This window comes from Microtus oregoni, unplaced genomic scaffold, assembly GCF_018167655.1.
Source record: "Microtus oregoni isolate MIOR12 unplaced genomic scaffold, Mior012 000013F_ref0000133, whole genome shotgun sequence".
NCBI classification, from domain to species: Eukaryota; Metazoa; Chordata; class Mammalia; order Rodentia; family Cricetidae; genus Microtus; species Microtus oregoni.
This window is the reverse complement of record NW_024543072.1, coordinates 29,285,900-29,304,301: the sequence shown is the minus strand read 5'-3', so window position 1 is coordinate 29,304,301 and position 18,402 is coordinate 29,285,900. Positions and strand designations below refer to the sequence as shown.

The following is an 18,402-nucleotide window of genomic DNA, read 5'->3' as shown; positions in this document are numbered from 1 at the left end:
TGTTCTAAGAGCTGGGCTAAACATTTGAGCCTTTACCTGTCAAAACTCACTTTTGGAATGAAGCCTGTTCTCCCTCCAGCTTCTTAGACTAGCAGAATGAAGGTATCATGTATCCCAGGAAGGCCATAAAGGGGGCTTTCCTGTTAGGACACCCACCTTGAACTCATTGGAAACAGAAGTTTTGGGCATTGTATATTTTATAAGTTTGGCTCAGACTTTGACTGGATCTGCTTGAAAAAGACTTTGCTTTTCTCCTTTAAAGCAACATATGTAACCTGTATAGAAATAGAGCTATCTGACTTCAAGTTATGAGATAAGTGTGCCTGTGCAATTAGGCATACATGTGTTTTGAGACAGTGTCTTGCTTGCTATGTAGCCCAGGCTGAGCATGAACTCACTTACTTTGAATTCCTGAGGATCCTCCTGCCAGGGTCTCCCTAGTGCTGAGATTACAAAAGTGTACTCCCACACCCAGATGAGATTTGTCCTTTTTTCTTATGCTAAAGATTGAACCCAGGAGGGCCTTGTACTTAGGCACGCTTGCAAGTCTCCTTCTGAAAAGCATTTGTTTCACACATACCTCAGGGAAGTTTGAGTTTTACGGACTTATGCCTGTGGTGGGGTGAGGCTTCTTAACCCTCACAGTGCAAGAGGTTATTGATGTCTCCAATGTGTTGTTAAGCTGCTTCCACATTCTGTGCAGTTTGGTTTGTCTTTACTGTTCAGGTGCCTCAAGGTGGGACAATCGGCAGCTGAAGAATGCTCAGTGTCCCACTGTGGTCCTGCTGTGGGAGTAGAAGGCAGTCCTGATGTTGAAGGAAAGGATCCCGGCACACATGCGGTTGTGCGTGTAGCACCACCAGCCTTGGCGTATGTGAGAGTGTACTCCACAGGAAGACAGGGTGAAGGTTCTCGGAGGCAAAGAAACCAGAACATAAAGCAGTCCTGTAATGCAAGTCAGTGGAAGAGGCCAGCTTTGAACCTGAATATGCCATGTGTGGTTAGGTGAATGTGACAAGCCTCAGGCCAACTGACTGGTACCTGTTTAGATTCTATGAGCTTAAGGAATTTGACTGGACAGCAGGCACCATCAGTTAGTTGAGACAAACAGAGGTACCCAACTAGGACTACGATGTAGAGACTGTTTAAATAGCGGTTGACCTTCAGGGCTCTCAGGGACACCAGGAGAGGGAGAAGCTGCACATCTATTGGAATGTTCAAATATTTGCCAAGAGATGACACACTGTAGAAACTGTACCAGAGGCTTGAAGGGGATCCCAAAACAGTTATGACGTCTTCAACTTGGGTCTCAGTAGGATGACAGGTGATTCTTGATGATGTGGAAGGAGGGATAAAGATCAATTCTAAAGATAGTGTTTAAATTTTGATGGGTGCAGGGGGAAGGTGGGTGAACAGAGAGCCGGGCATGGTATTATATGCCCGTAATCTAGCACCTGGGAAGCAACAGGATAACCGCAAATTTGAAGCCAGCTTAGACTACAGTACAAGAGTCAGTCTCAAAAAACAAATAAAAATAAGGACACAACTGGCCCCAGGGTATTGACAAACTCTCCGAATCAGGAATCAGGGATAGGATTGAGAAAGGAGCCCCGATTTAGGCTTGTCTACAGAGACTTTTCTGGTTGCATTAGCTTAACTATCTTCTGAATGAGTGACGTGTCTGAGCAGCAGAGATGAATGTGATTTATAAGTCAACATTGGTAAGGCTGAAGGGGAAGCCAGCCTATTAAATGTATAGATAGGAATATAAACAGAAACAAGTTTTTTATAGGAAAAAGAGGACTCTGATATAATTGCTAGTAAAAAGAAACATTTAAATATTTGTGCAGAAAGATATAAAATCAGAACAGCAAACAAGGGACATTAGTACAGATTGCACGCCATTATTATTTCTGGGACACACACACACACACACCTTTTATTGTCTGTATTTCTGAAGTGATTTATTTATATTTTAAGCTATAAAGGAAACATCAATTTGGGATTCATTTTTATTGTTTTAAAATAATGTAGCTGTGTCTGCACGTGAGTACAGACACCCTTTTAGCTGAGGCATGAGGTTTTGTAGCTGGAGCTGCGGGTTGTTGTGAGCCACACATGGATGCTACGAGCCAAAGTCAGGTTGTTAGAAAAGCAGTGTGTGCTCTTAATGGCTGAACATTTCTGCAGCCTTGGAAACTCCACTTTAATTGAAAGAAAAACAGCCAGAAACTTAGGTACAAAACAGTGGGGTAGGCCAACTGGGGAGAAACGGCACCATAGTAGTTACATTTACTGCAGGCTTGGAAGTGTTAAGTTACTTGTGAATTAATTTGCTTCAATGTAGAAGACTCCTCAGGTCATTTCTTTTATTATTTTATAACATTTATTTTTGTATGAGAGAGAGACAGAGAGAGAATGTGTGTGTGTGTGTGTGTGTGTGTGTGTGTGTTTATGTGCTTAGAGAAGAGAGGAAAACCACTTTCATCATTGAAATCGTAGGCTTGGCAGCAAGCACTTTTACCCATTAAGCCCTCAGATCATTTCTTGGTGTCCACATGTGTGCAGCCCTCTCTTTGAATGTCTTCTACATTTAAAGAGGGAATTGTATCACAATCTTGAGTCTCCTGCCCAGGATCAGTTCTTCGTTTCAGCCGTCTTTCAGTGGAGAGGCAACCAGATCACCAACTCCTGGACGAAGAGCACTGGGGAATTCCATTTTGTTAATTTATGTCTCTTCATCCAGTTTCTCTAGTAGTCAGAAGTTTCTCCTACATCTCCCATCATATTTAAATGTCAGTCCCAAGTATATCTTCTGCCTCCAAGCTTTTGACCACTTGCCATCTTGACATCCATTTGTGTATGTTGAATCAGGGGCTCATCTGTGGCACTGGTAGTTTGTTGTTGATCTATCTCATCTGCTGCACTTCAAACATGGACTTCTCTAAAATTTAGTATTTCTTTGTTTGGAGAATTTTAAGCATGCGGAAAAGTAGAGACAGTAATATAATGACCCAGGGCAATAGTTAGCAAACACGCTGGATTGCTGCTGGAGTCGTTCCATTTGAAGATGCTTTCAAGCAGATCCTAGTACTACGTCCTTTCACACTGAGGTATCTCAGTACGGTTCCCTGTGGACGAGGGTCCCATTCACTTTGTACAAAGAGCTGGACACACTTTTGTGTAACTCAAAGTGACCAAGCTGTTGTCTTGTCTTCCCAGATAGCAAAGCCATTGTTGACGGAAACCTGAAGCTCATCTTGGGCCTGGTATGGACTTTGATCCTTCATTACTCCATCTCCATGCCTGTATGGGAAGATGAAGGGGATGATGATGCCAAGAAGCAGACGCCAAAGCAGAGGCTGCTGGGATGGATTCAGAACAAGATCCCATACTTGCCCATCACCAACTTTAATCAGAACTGGCAAGATGGCAAAGCTCTGGGAGCCCTAGTAGACAGCTGTGCTCCAGGTAAGTGCCTGTAATTGCCTAAACCATCTCTCTAGGGTGGAGCGTGTAGGTCCCAAACCTGGATTTCTATGAGAAAGGTTGTTTGTGGTAGCTGGTGTGGGTCTCCTGGTTTTGGTCCATTGTAAGACAGAGGATGAGCCACAAATGTTGTGTGTGCTCTTTCAAAGGTCTGTCCATACACATTTGGCAGTGTATCCAGTCAGCTATTCAGATCACCACAGAAGCCCCAGAGCCTGAATTTTGAGCAGGCTTTGGGGTTATAATCCAGATTCCAGTCCTATGTCTTCCCACATTGGTGCCTCGTTTCCTGTTGGCTTAAAGAAAACATGTGGCTCACTTCAGTGGCTTGGCATGGGAATCTAAAGTCTTCTGCTGAATGGAAAGTGACTGTTTTTATTAACTACTAGTTTGACTATATATGGCTTTCTTTGCCCCTTTCTCTCGGTATTGCTGCAGAATACTACTTGGTGTGGATCCAGTTAGAGCCTTTTCCAACCTGGATAGGCTCTTTCCTGAGTGGTTGAGTGGACACCAAGATGTAATTATCCTCACTAGAGGCTTGGATTGATGGGTAGAGTTTACTGGCTCACACACAGTAGAAAAGCTAGAACCAGTGTTTATATGCCACCCCCAAATTATTTTTATTAAAAAACCATACTTTAATTATTATATCTTCCATTTACTGAGTATTCTACGTGAGCTGGGCACATGAATACTGAGCAAAGTGACAAATCTCAGTGCACTCAAAGCAGAACTCACTGGTGTCAGGGAGAAAAGGCTGCATCAAAGCCTCATTCCTCCTTGACCATCCACAAGCTTGAATCTTCCAAGACTAATTCAAAGAGTAGCATTAGGCCGTCAAGCTGGCTCAGTGGGTAAAGGCCTTTGCCATCAAGTCTCAATGACCCATGTTCAATCCCTGATACCCACATGGTAGAAGGAGAAAACTTATTTCTGGGTACTGTGGTATGTGCTTGTCTCTATACACTACACATACATAACAAATAAATAAATGCCATTTTTAAAAAGTGTCGTATTAGCTCATTTCCTAGTGCCCTCTTCCTTACTTCTTCTACCCAAAGGCACAATTTATGCTAGCTCTTCTGAGTTTAAATCAGAGAGCTTTACTTCTTGTACTTATTAGGGCCTTTTAAATGACTCTAGGATTGTGCATTTGGGCAACTGGAGTTTTGAATCACATAGGATGCTAGTTTAATCTTTGTTAGATATATCTAGGCATAGTATTAAAAGAATACCTTTCCTGTAGAATGGCACCAAGCCCAAGCAGTTTTATAGGCCTTCTTTGTTTTACTAGACCTTGAAGCAATGGGGAGCCCCGTTCTTGCTGTCAGAACAGGTGTCCTATAAGCATGTCTTTGCTCAGGCTGAATAGTTTCCATGCTGACATGCTCTTAACTATCGTACTTTTTGCGCCTCAGATGTACAGTTATTAAGTTGGTGGAAATTGCTGAGTAAAAAGACTAAATGGTTGTGTTATCAGCACATGACTTCTTTTAATCTCTTTGTCAACTAATGCTAAAAGCACCCTTCCTGTGTCGCGAACAGGTCTGTGCCCAGACTGGGAATCCTGGGACCCACAGAGGCCAGTGGATAATGCGCGAGAAGCCATGCAGCAGGCTGACGACTGGCTGGGCGTCCCACAGGTATCTACATGCATGCCGCTGTGTCCCAGGAGACAGCTCCCACCCACTAAGTTGTTGCTGGTAGTCTGGATGCCTTTCTGGGTCAGACCACAGTCTGACCTTCTTGGCATTCAAGCCTTTAAAGAACCTCGCCTCCAGCACTCTCCCACCATCCCAGTTAGTTCATAATGATAGGTTCGTGTGGATTTAGTAGCTTATAGGTCATTCAGAAATCTTCACGTCACAAGCTGGTAATTCCTCCCCCTACTTCCCTCTCTACTAATCTTCTTCTCACCTCCTGCCTGATGTCTTACTATATAATCCAGGCTGACTTTGAACTCCTGATTTTGTCTCAGCCTCTGGAGTGCTGGGATTTCAGGTGTGTCTCACTGCAAATTTTCTGTTCTCTTCGTTCCAAATATTTTGAAGGTTATCTTTAAAACCAGCCAGCAAGCATGGTCCTTAACTATTAGGATGAGTCATAAGGAGCTACCAGTATTTGACTATTTTTTAAACCTATATAAGAGAAACAATTTTAATTTGTATTTAGAACTTTCTTTTATTATAAATCAAGATAATACCCATTAGTGGAAATTGCAGCAGAATTTGCATTTTCCGTAATCTATCACAGTAATCACAAGGGGACTCAAGCTTTTGGTAAGTCAAAGATAACCTCTAAATTGCTGAGTATCTTACTTGAAACCAATCTTTTCCTTGTAAAAATCTCCCTGAAAGAACCATGGCTCCCAGCATCAAAGCTATGATCAAAGAGAAGTTGTAGAAAAACCAGTCCTATGGGACAGAAGATCCTTCATTGTAGACTATGCTGAAGTGTGAGTCTGTGTTCAGAGTTGAGTTCAGTATATTCCATGGTTTCCCCTGGAGGTAGGAAAGCTGGCCTGTTTCTTTGCTTTGGTTTTGGAGTCATGTATCTGATACATGACGGTTCTCAGATCTGTCACCCCCAGGAAGTGTTGTATTGCGTTTCTCATCTCTCTTTTAATCTGACACCACCTCTTCGTGGTGCTCTGTGATGCTGGGTACTATAAAATTACTATAGGAGTTTTTGGAGAGAAATACCAAATCAATGCATATTTTGCTTTTAATGGATTGATTTGTAGATGACTATTTAAAACCTCTAGCTATTTTGTTCTTAGCTACTGGCCACAGTGCATATTCTCATTTCTTTTTTTTTTTTTTTTTTTTTTTTTTGGTTTTTCGAGACAGGGTTTCTCTGTAGATATGGAGCCTGTCCTGGAACTAGCTCTTGTAGACCAGGCTGGCCTCGAACTCACAAAGATCCACCTGTCTCTGCCTCCCAAGTGCTGGGATTAAAGGCGTGCGCCACCACCGCCCGGCTGCATTTTATCATTTCTTAATTGCATTTGGTTGATATGGCTCATGAGGTGTAGAGCCTTCTGCTGCTCTGAGGAGGTGTGGCTCACCACTGTGCATCCTCTCTGGGGACAAGAAAGATCTTGAAAGTTAGGGTTGGGTCAGGTAGTGAATCAAGGATACTGATAACTTTAGAACGGTTCCCTGTCCAACCTGGATCGAATATTAGCTCTAAACTGAGTGTCCAGAGAACCTTCCCCCAATATTTTATTTTATTTTTTATTGTGTGTGTGTGTAAAGGGGATCCTTCAGAGGCCAGAGGCATGGATTCCTAGAGCTGGAATTACAGACTGTTACAAGCTGCTGGGAACTGAACTTAGGGCCTCTGTAAGAGTGCTATCCACTTCTTAAAAATCGAGCCATCTCTCTAGTTCCCCTCCTCATTTTTAAAGGCTCCTAATATATTAAGACCACATGACTCCTATGTTGTCCCCTGCTGCCCTGCTTAGATTTTGTTGTTGTTATTGTTGTTGTTGTTTTGGGAGCCAGAGTTTCTCTGTATAGCTCTTGCTGCCCAGGAACTCCCTCTGTAGACCAGGCTGGCCCAGAGCTCCGCCTGCCTCTGCCTCCAGAGTGCTGGAATTAAAGGCATACACCACTGCCATCCTACTACTTGTTTGTGTTTTGAGCCAAAACTTCACCATAAGTCACAGGCTAACCTCAAACTTGCCATCTTCCTGTTCAGCCTCCCGAGTGCTGAGGTTATAGGTATGTGCTGACTTTCTCACTGGTTTACTTTATTCTTATATGTATACACACAGTAGATGAGCAAAAGGAAAGGCCTGCTGATGTGCTTTCAAAACATTGCCATTGCTTTATGGGTATGTTCCTTTCCCTCATGTACCTTATCCGCTTTCTGAAACATTGGACCAGGGGAGTGAACAGGAAGTCTTTTGAAGGAGACGTGGGGGAGGGGCATGTCAGGAATCTCTGGGAATTACATGTAGAATTTTGGGAGAATATCTCCCACCTTACAAAGGAACCAGCAACACATGCGTATTCAAACGCTGATCTTGGTATGGTTTTAATGTGATTTCATTAGAATGCAAAATTGAGTTTCTTATTTGTAGCATGTGGTTTAAGGGAGATTTCAGTGGCTGCAAAGTGGCATGGCAGAGCAGTCACCCATCATGTTATCCTTCTAGGTCATCACTCCTGAGGAGATTATTCACCCGGATGTAGATGAGCACTCCGTGATGACCTACCTTTCTCAGTTCCCCAAAGCCAAGCTCAAGCCAGGCGCTCCTCTTAAACCCAAACTCAACCCAAAGAAAGCCAGGGCCTATGGGAGAGGTAAGTGCTGGTCTTGTTGGATCTGAGGCTTTTTCTCCGGCAATAGCTCTGGGAGCAATTCTCTCGGGATCAGGACGCTAAGGAGATGGTATAGTCAGTAAAGGCTTCTTGTGCAAGCACAGGGACCTGAGTTGGGATCCCCAGCACTCACCTAAAAACCAGGGATGGTGGCACACTTCTGTATTTCCAGGACTAGGGAGGCAGAGATAGGACGTCTAGGTCTTTCTGACCTTCCAGTCTAGCCATACGCGGAGCTCCAGTTTCAGTCTGTCTCAAGACACAGGATGTAAGGGTTCAATCTCTAAAGATACGCTGCACCTTTGGAGAGAGAGAGAGAGAGAATGTGTTTAGACCTAAAATTCTGTTTATGATTACCTTATTCTTTCTTGAGAATCTGTCTTTCCTGAAGTAGTGTATACTGAATTTGCTGCTTTGTGTGCTTCATGCAGTAGCCCTGGGAAGACTGATGCTCTCATTTAAGAGCCAGAGCCTGGTCCATGGTGGCTGGGATGGGTCTTGCCCCAGGTCAGGGATGGGGGTGGGGTAAGAGCCTCTGCCTTCTGGATGCTGATTGATTTCTCCTGTCAGGCAGAATCTGCTTCAGGTTTCCTAATGAGGTGGGAACTCTTGTTAATTCCTGGTGGGCGCTTCCTTGCTGAAACATCCTGTTTATGACTCTCACTGTAAGATGCCCAGCACCTGGTGGCTGGTCAGAGCCATTCCAGGCATCTGGTCAGTTGTGGTCAGCAGCTGATTTGAAGCCTACTCGTTTTTAAAGGAGGTTAATTAACAGTTGGATATGGTGGTAGGTGTTGCCTTTAAATCTCAGTGCTCTGGAAGGCTGAGGCTGAGGAATGTCAAGTTTAAGGATGACCAGAGTAACAGTATGACCCTGTTTTAAAACTAAGGAACAAGCTGGGTGTGGTGGGGCACACCTCTAGTCCCAGTACTCAGCAGCAGAGGCAGGAGGATCTCTGTGAGTTTGAGGACAGCCAGGGCTACCCACAGAGAAATCCTGTCTCAAAAAAAAAAAAAAACCACAAAAGCTAAACGAACAAAACAAGAAATAATAAAATGACAACTACATGGCTGTGAGTTTGGTTTCTGGTAAGATTAGTGCAGCAGTTCCCCCTTTTATAAAGAAGACAAGAAGTACATTTTATTTCTTAATTTTTGTAACTAAAATTTTCTTGGTTACACAGGGGTCGTACAAAGATGGGGACAGACCACCAAAATCTCCTAAACCAGGAGCAAACTTTATTCCAGGAAAAAGAAAAACTTTCCACGGGGGCACAAAAAGCTTATGAGCAATAGCTGTGACCTTAGCCAGAGACAGGCTGTTTTAGAACTCCCCTTTTTATAGCAAGAAGCAAGCATTAGGCATGAGCAAAAGAATTTTTACAACCTCAAGGTGCAACTCAGATACAAATTGCTTTTTCTTTTACAATTTCCATTAATAGGTTGTTGTTGTTGTTGTTGTTGTTGTTGTTGTTAAACTAGTGTTTGTATTTTGCCCATTGTTCTCTCTGGCACTTCTTGATTGTGTTTACCAAAGCTCTGTACTCCACTGATATTGCCAGTTTTGCATAGCAGGGAAGGGTATGGGAAAATGCACAAACAAAAAGTCAGGTTAAAAGTTAACTTTGCTTACATCAGTTGTTGGTCATGAGTGGCTGGGGTTTACCTAAAAGCTGACCCTCAGTTTGCAGAGGGACTCTCCATTTGCAGAAGAACGCTTCAGCCTTGCAGACAGAGTATGGGTTGTGAAGCAAAGTAAACCACTGTTAACTGTTAATCTAAGCTGCTGATGGTCTGCTCTCATTCTCCTGAGTTTACAGCTGTGTATCTCTTTATTTGCACGTTCCTATTCCTAGAACCTGCATTTCTATATTCTTATTCTTGAACTCCAACACTTAGATGCTTGTTTGCACAATTCGGTGCTTCCCCTCTTGTTGGGTAATAAGGACTGGACAACTTTGGAGGCCCTCTTCCCACTGCCCATCATCCTCTCCAAGTAGCTTTCTCTGAGTCAACCAAGGTGATAAATGCTATGAGGACTCTTACAGATAATGTTTCCTTAATGCAAAGAAGCTAGAGATGACTCTCATGTCAACATACTGACCAAAGGGGCTTACTTTCATCAAGGCATGAAATGCTTGTTTGTAATAACCTTATCACTGGCTGTGCAGTTTCCTCATTGTTAGTGTGAGACAGTTTCCTTTCATGGTGCTGTCTTCCAGAAAATGACTGCTCACTAGTTCAGGAATGTGGCTGGTCATTGCCCATTTCCTTCTTTGTAGGTGTTGTGAATGCTAGGAAGAAACAAGCTGTTTTCATCTCATGTTTATTTGTGTGTAGGTTTGTTTTTACATTTTCTTTTCATCACGATAAATTTATTGCTCGGAATATAATGTTCTGGGACATTAAACACCCTCATCCGTCATAAGGGCTATCACCATTACTGTTGATCTGCAGAGCAATTTTAACTTTCAAAGCAAAACACTGTGTTCACTAAACAAGCTCTCCGTTCTCTTTTGCCCCTTTCTCTTGGCACCCTCCATTCTGTTTTCTGTTGGTACGTTTGTTTAGGTATCTGGAAATGGAGCAATATTGTGTGTGACTGTTGTCTCCAGCTTACCTCACTTAACATATTTTCAGAATTTTTTTTTTACATTATAGCATATATCACAATTTTCTTTTTTATGGGTGATGATATTCTGTCGTATGTCCTGTATTTGGTTTATTTATTCATTTACTTATAGGCGTTTGTGTTGTTCTACCTTGTAGCCATTGTGAACAATGCTGCCAAGAACATTGGTACCAGGAACTTTTGGATTTATATCTAGGCATAAAATTGCTGGACCATGTTGTGAGTCTTTGCTTAACTTTTCTTCTTTTAAAATAGGAAGGCAACATGGTCACTTTGGGTAGTGGGGGCACCACACAAAGAGTCTGTGAGACATGTCCTTCTTCCTTGGTGAGATGGAAGTCAGGCCTCTTTTGCTTCATTACGATGTGTTAACTTCGTTTGCTACTCAGACTAGGAATGGAGACTACTCCGTGTAGTTTAGTTTCTAAGAGGGTTCAGAGGTTTGTTTCCTACTGTGGATATTTGGGTAGATTCGCATTGACTCCAGTTAACAATTGCAAAGTCATCTTTTGAGCTCTGAGTTGCCTGGGGCTTAGGATCTTTTGTAAGGCTCCCTTGCAGGGTTAGCATTTATTGAACACACCTGTTCCTGAGCTGAGCAAACCCTTTTCCAACCCTTATTCTGTATGAAGCACTTGTATTCCCCTCTGTCTGAATAACTAGAGGGTTCCATAGTAAGCATGACTCTGCTGGAGTTTGATAGAGTATGAAGGATGTGGTTCAGCTTCCCAACCAAACCTGGTTAGCTGGGGGACATTACACTAATTTAACTGAGTCATTGACAAGATAAGATGCAGAATAAGTTATTTCTCAGACTGCTAAAGTCAGATGGAATAAGTGCTTGTCAATGGCGTAGGTGTGTGTTCAAATCTTATTGTTAGTGATCTGATCATTTTATAAGCAAAAGGAAAACAGAAAATAAAATCCGAAAGCCCACTTTCCAATTTCTAATCCCTTTCTTTCCTTTCAAGTCTGAGGCATTTATTTTAAATGGGGTGTGGGTCATGAGGGGGTGTCATACCGAGATATCCTTATGAAAGCTAAAACAAATATTCTATCGTTGAGCCATATCCCTGCCGCCCAAAGGCAGAACGCTCTTTCGGCACAGTACGTGATCTATGTTCAGCCAAACAACTTAGGAAAAAACCCTGCCCTGTTCATTTATAAGCAAAGTAAAGGTGGAGCCAAGTCTCTGACTAGAGTCTAGTTTTAAGGTAGTGATGATATCCACAGAGGCTGTGTAAGGTGTTCCTCTTCTGGCTGGTAGAGGGGGAGCTAAAACTCAACCCTAACTCATTGGAAATGGAGAGCCCCTCTCAATTAAAACCTCAAGTACAGTGGGAGTTGAGTGGACATCCTGGACTTCCTCCCCTGCTGGAGGGGTGTAATAAAAAACAAGCCAACAGAGAGGTGACCTAAGATCCAAGAGTCCCATGACATAGAACCTAACTGTCCAAGTTTCACCTTGAAAAATCACTCGCTGCACCATGAACCAAGATGTCAAATCAAATGAAAAGGACCATTGATGTCAGTTGTGGGATGACAGACATATAAGAATTATCTGCCAAGATTTTTAAAGTGTCTATGGTGTTAATATTTTTTTACTTGACGGGATTTAAAATCACCTAGCAGATCAACTTTTGAGCAAGTCTGTGTAGGATTTTCTAGATTGGGTTAGTTGAGGTATGAAAACTATCCTAAACTATTCCATCATCTGGGATCCCTGATGAATTGAATAAAAAGAAACTGAGGCGAAACCTGTATCCACTATGTGAACTGTGGATATGATGTCACCCGCTGACCAGGCAGCTCCAGCTCCTGCCACATAAGTTCCTTCCATGGTGAACTCTTGAACTAAAAACGAGTTCCTTCCATGGTGAACTCTTGCACTAAAAACCAATTAATGCTTCCTTCTTGTCAGGTATTTGGTCACAGTAATGAGAAAAATAACTAATACAGTGGCCATTTTTAAAAAGACTAAGACTTCAACTACAATTAAACATACTCTTAAAATAAATGGGGGGGGAGAAGTCCTAGGAAATAAATAGAATGCCCAGACAGAAACCCAAATGCCCAGAAGACCTTGAGCCAAACTGAAGATCTTAGAACTAGGGAAAAAAAATACAAAAAAAAAACAAAAACAAAAACAAAAAACCCACAAAAAAAAAGGCCCAAAGAAAGAAAGAAGAATAACTGAGATGACTTCTTGGATGTGTTCGGTAGCAGAGTGGAAAGACAGAGAATCGGTGAACTGAACGTGGAACAGGAGAAATGGCCCAATAGTCTAAATGAAAGACAGGAAAAGGAAAAAAATGAACAGAGCCCCTGAGACCAGTGGGAACCAAAACAAAAGTGTGAATGATCACACGAGAGGAGACATGGGAGGGGGTGAAAAGAAGACAGGGCTAAAAACTACTCAGAGAAATATTTGTCTATAGAAACTATAAATGAACATGATAAAAAAAAAAAACACCCAGCAGAAGGAATATGCATAGTAGTACTCCTGGGGACAAGGGCTATCTGGAAACACTTCAGAAAACTAAAGACCACGAGAGGTGTGACTTGTGTAAGGCCAGAACTGTCTTGAATCTTTTACCATCACCTCCAAATGCTGGAATCACAGCCTCTGCCACTACACCTGCCTGAACCATGGAAGTTTATGCTTGGTGTGAGACCTTGAAAGCGTGCCCAAAGGAAATACCAGAATGGCAGGTTTTTCATCAAAACCATGGAGGTCAGAAGGAAGTAACACTGCATTTTGCAAGTATTTTGTTTGGCTGGTTTTTTTTTTTTTTTAAAAAGACATCAACTAGAATCCTTTTTATCCAAGGGAAATCCCTTTACTTTCAGACAAGGGAAAAGTAAAAGAATTTGTCACCAAAAGTCTGTCCTGAAGGGATGGCCTTTTCAAGGAAACATGTGGAAGAAGGAATCTTGAAATAACAGGAAGAAAAAATATGGAAGCAAAATTCTGTGTTAACTGCAGCAGACCACCTCAATCCAACCAGATAGCCTGGATGAGTCTAGAAACATTTAGGAAATTTAATTTATAAAATTGAAAGTCTCCTGAAAACCCCCAGATGCTGTGGATGATTCCACTGGAGAATTCTACCAAACATTTAGAAAAGGATTAAAACAGATTTTATGGTCTTAAAAATAAATAAAGGATGAGAACACTTATGTTCTAGTTTGGTCCCTGCTGCTGTGATAAAACACTGACCCAGAAGCAATGTGGGGAAGAAAGGATTTATTTCAGCTTGTACCTTGCAGTCTTTGAGGAAAGCCTGAAGCTCCAGCTGGAACCTGGAGGCTAGAGCTGAAGTAGACCCTGGCAGGGTGCTGCTTACTGGCTTGCTTTCTTAATACAACCCAGGATCACCTGCCCAGGGTTAGCACCACCATGGTAGGCTGGGTCATCCCACATCAATCATTAATCAACATTTCCCACAGACATGCCAGAGAGAGGTCAGTCCGAAGGAGGCAATTCTTCAATTGAGGTTCTCTCTTCCCAGGTGACCTTAGCTTATGTCAGTTCACAAAACTAGGCAACAGATTTGACCCACTTGATGAGACTAATAGTAAAACTGAAGCCAATACCAAAACAAAACAAAAACACAGAGATCAATAAAATGTGGATGTAAAAAGCCGATCACAAAATATTATCATATACATTTGAGTAATAATATAAAATAGGTCACACATGGTGACTGGGCAGCAATATAAGGCTGGTCACTATTAGAAAACTTGCCAACACCATCAACCAGATTAAAGTAACAAGTTGGTGGGAAAAATGCAGGGTCATACTGATGTTAAAAAAAATCAACTGACAAAATTCAGCAACCATCCATAGTAAGAACTCAGCAAAGGGGAAGGACAGACAAACTTCCTCAATTTAATGTAGAGTCACTGCCACAGAAACTCGGGGCTGACATCTGATTAGTGGTGAAAAGCTGAGTGTTTTAAGATCTGGAACACCGGAGAGGGTGGCTGCTCTTACCATTTCTTTGCAACATAATATGGGATGGGGTGGTTTGAATGGTAAGGTTAGGTAGGAAGTAGGCTTTAAATGTGGACAACAGCAAAGTCAGAAACAAAATGCCCAGTTGCAAACGATGTGCTGGTCTGTATCGACCATCTCGAAAAATAAAAGAGAAAAGCCAGGTGTGATGACATACTCCTTTAATCCCGGGCAAAGGCAGACAGATTTCTGTGCTTTCAAGACGAAACCCTCTCAAAAGTCCCCAAAACAGAATTAAACTTTCCTCGAGTAAGTTAAGTTCAGCAAGATGACAGGGCACCAAGTGACATGCCAGGCTGTGTGCAAGTTTTATATTGTAGAATACACGCGTGGATCCTGGAATTGAAAATAGCACGTCATTTTACAGACACATAGGAGAGAAAATAGGTGTGCATGCAATAAAACACGGGATTTATAATCTAGAAACCATAGTGAAGAGACCCGAGTACACAGAGACTGAAACAGAGATGTGGCTTCTTCCTAACTGGTCATGTTGACACAATTGCTATTGAAATCTTAGCAATGAATTCAGCAGTGGCAACTTGCCTAGCTAGCACCTGTGTGGTCAGTCCCTACCACCATAAAACAAAACACACACACACACACACAAATGAAATTTTCTTTTTTTGTAGGCAAGAAGCCAATGTTCTCAACATAAATCAGCAGGAAGAAAACCTAGCACTAAACATACGAAGCCTGTACAAGCCAGCCGTTGCCCCCATTGGCACTTGTCTGTCTCAGTCACAAAGTGCTTTTCTGCCTCTACTCCCTATATTTAGTTTCTGCCCAGCAACCTGAGTGGATTTTCCTGCTGACTGCTTTTCTAGTTCTCTGTGAATAGCAGCTGAATGGCTCACAATCAGCTGTCTTCTTAGAACCTTCTGCCTGACATTGGTTCAGGTTGAAGCCCCAGTCTCTAACCAGCCTTAGACACTAGTTACAAGAAGTGGGTCCTGGAGTTATTTACAGTTTCTATCTTACTTGACTCCAAATCAGAAGTTCCTGTGACCTGTGTGACCGGTCAAACAGAGCTCAGGGAATACCGTGTATCCTGGTATATTCTAGAATGAAAAGAGGTCTGTATCGGGAAGTTCACAGGATCTCAGAGTTGGGATGGGCCACACTCCTGGCGAGCGAATATTTTTCCCAACCCAGATGCTTCTGGATTCTCAAGCCTGGCTTTCTTCTGGTGACCAGTCCTAACTGAGATTCCCACCAAAAGCTATCAACCCAGGAAATTCCAGGGAGCTTAGGAGTTCTGTGTCAGGAACTGGTGTAGAATGGTTATTCCCATTCCAGGATCACTTGGACATTCCAGGGAGTTTGTGGGCTCTGTATGAGGAACCAGGTTTAGAGGAAGGAGACAGGTCCAGATATAAAACCTTATACTTGCTATACTCTTACACTCTTACAAAACTTTTATCTGGATGTTTGTACTAGCTTTGAAAATGACAGACAGCTGGAGATAACCCAGATATCCTTCACTGGGAGGATGAGTAAATAGCTACATAGCACAGAACGTTACTCATCAGTGAAAAAGTAGCAGCAGCAGCCTGAGTGGATCGACAGAGGATTTCCAGTGAGAAGGACCATAAGGTTGCGTAATATATGATTCCATTTATGCAACATTTTTGAAATGGTAAAATTACAGAGATAGAGAACAGATTAGTGGTTGTCGAGGATAAGAAGAGGGTGGAGTGGAAGGGAATTGGGTGGAACTCCTAAAAGGGCACCATGAGGGATCCTTGTGGTTATAGAATGCTCTCTATCTTGTCCATATCATTTGCAGTACTCTGGTTGGGATATCATATGATCACTTTGCACCAGTGTTACCACTGAGGGCTCACTTTCTCTTCTGTCAGGTTCAGTTTATCGGGATTTATGTTGAGGTCTTTGATCTACTTGGACTTGAGTTTTGTGCAGAGTGATAGGTATAGATCTATTTGCTTTTTTCTACATGCCAGCTTCCAGTTAGGCCAGCACTATTTGTTGAAGATGCTTTTTTTTTTTCCATTGTATACTTTTGGCTTCTATGTCAAAAAGCAAGTGTCCATAAGTGTGTGGATTTGCATCTGGATCTTCAGTTCAATTCCATTGATCCACCTGTCTGTTTTTATGTGGTTTTTATTATTAATGCCCTGTAATAGAACTTGAAATCTGGGATGGTGATACCTCTGGAAGTTCTTTTATTGTTTTATTTTTTGGAGATTGGTATTGTTTTAGCTATTCTGGGTTTTTGTTTGTTTGCTTGTTTTTCCATACGAAGTTGAGTATTGTTCTTTCAGGATATGTAGAGAATTGCGTTGGGAATTTAATGGAGCTTGCATTGAATCTGTAGAGTATTTTTGGTAGGATGGCCATTTTTACTATGTTAATTCCTATTGATCCATGAGCATGCGAGATGTTTCCATCTTCTGATAGCTTCTCTAATTTCTTTATTCAAAGATCTGAAATTCTTATTAAATAGGTCTTTTACTTGCATGGTTAGAGTTACACTAAGATATTTTATGTTATTTGTGGCTATTGTGAAGGGTGTTGTTTCCCTGATTTTTTCTCAGCCCACTTATTGTTTGTATATAGGAGGGCTACTGATTTTTCTTTTTCTTTCTTTTTTTATTTCTTTTTTTTTTTTTAAGTTAACCTTGTATCCAACCACTTCACTAAAGGTGTTTATCAGCTGTAGGAGTTCCTTGGTAGAATTTTTGGGATCGCCTCTGTATACTATTATATCACCTACAAACAATGACACTTTGACTTCTTCCTTCCTGATTTGTACCCCCTTGTTCTCCTTTAGTTTTCTTATTACTCTGGCTAGATTTTCAAGTATTATATGGAATGGATATGGAGTGGACAGCTTGTTTTGTAACTGATTTTAATGGAATTGCTTTGAGTTTCTCCCCATTTAATTTGATATTAACTATATATATATATATATATATAGAGAGAGAGAGAGAGAGAGAGAGAGACTTGCTGTATATTGCTTTTGTTTAGATATGTCCTTTGTATTCATGATCTCTCCAAGACTTTTACCATGAATGGGTGTTGGATTTTGTCAAAGGCTTTTTCAGCATCATGTGGGTTTTGTCTTTCAATTTGTTTATGTGGTGGATTACATTGACAGATTTTTTGTAGAACCATCCCTGCATCTGGGATGAAGTTGTCTTGATCATGGTGGATGATCTTTTTGATGTGTTCTTGGATTCAGTTTCTGAGTACTTTATTGAGTATTTTTGTATCTATGCTCATGAGGGAGATTGGTGTGTAATTTTCTCTGTCTTTTTGTTGTTGATGATGAGTCTTTATGTAGTTTGAGTATCAGGGTGACTGTGGACTCATAAAATGAATTGGCAATGTTTCTTCTATTTATATTTTGTAGACTATTTTAAGGAATATTGGTATTAGCTCTTCTCTGATGATCTGGTAGAATTCTGCCCTAAAACTGTCTGGCCCTAGGCTTTTTTTGGTTGGGAGACTTTTAATGACTGCTTCTATTTCCTTTGGGGAGTATAGGTTTATTTAAATTGTTTATCTGATCTTGATTTAACTTCGGTAAGTGATTTATCTATTGAGAAAATTGTCCCTTTCTTTTAGATTTCCAAATTTTGTGGAATACAAATTTTTGACCTAAGATTCTTTGAATTTCCTTGATGTCTGTTGTTACATCCCCCTTTGCAATTCTCATTTTGGATCGTTTGTTTGTTTGTTTTGCTTGTTTTTTGGATATTTTCTCTCTGCCTTTTAGTTTGGAGAAGAATTTGTCTATCTTGTTGATTTTTCTCAGAGCCAACTCTCTGTTTCATTGATTCCTGTATTGTTCTCTTTGTTTCTATTTTATTGATTTCAGCCCTCAGTTTGATTATTTCCTGCCTTCTATTCCACTTTGGTGTATCTGCTTCTTTTTCTTCTAGATCTTTCAGGTGTGCTCTAAGTCT

General features: G+C 41.5%; 1 protein-coding gene across 3 annotated transcripts in view; it reads left to right on the top strand.

The window, feature by feature from the left end:
• Flnb (filamin B) overlaps window positions 1-18,402 on the top strand; it is a 142,633-nt gene that overhangs the window by 45,121 nt on the left and 79,110 nt on the right. For all 3 annotated transcript variants that reach the window (XM_041662691.1, XM_041662690.1, XM_041662689.1), the window contains exons 2-4: window positions 3,223-3,471; window positions 5,038-5,135; window positions 7,655-7,802. In XM_041662691.1, the coding sequence (XP_041518625.1) occupies window positions 3,223-3,471; window positions 5,038-5,135; window positions 7,655-7,802 (495 nt within the window). The remainder of the gene's footprint in view (window positions 1-3,222; window positions 3,472-5,037; window positions 5,136-7,654; window positions 7,803-18,402) is intronic.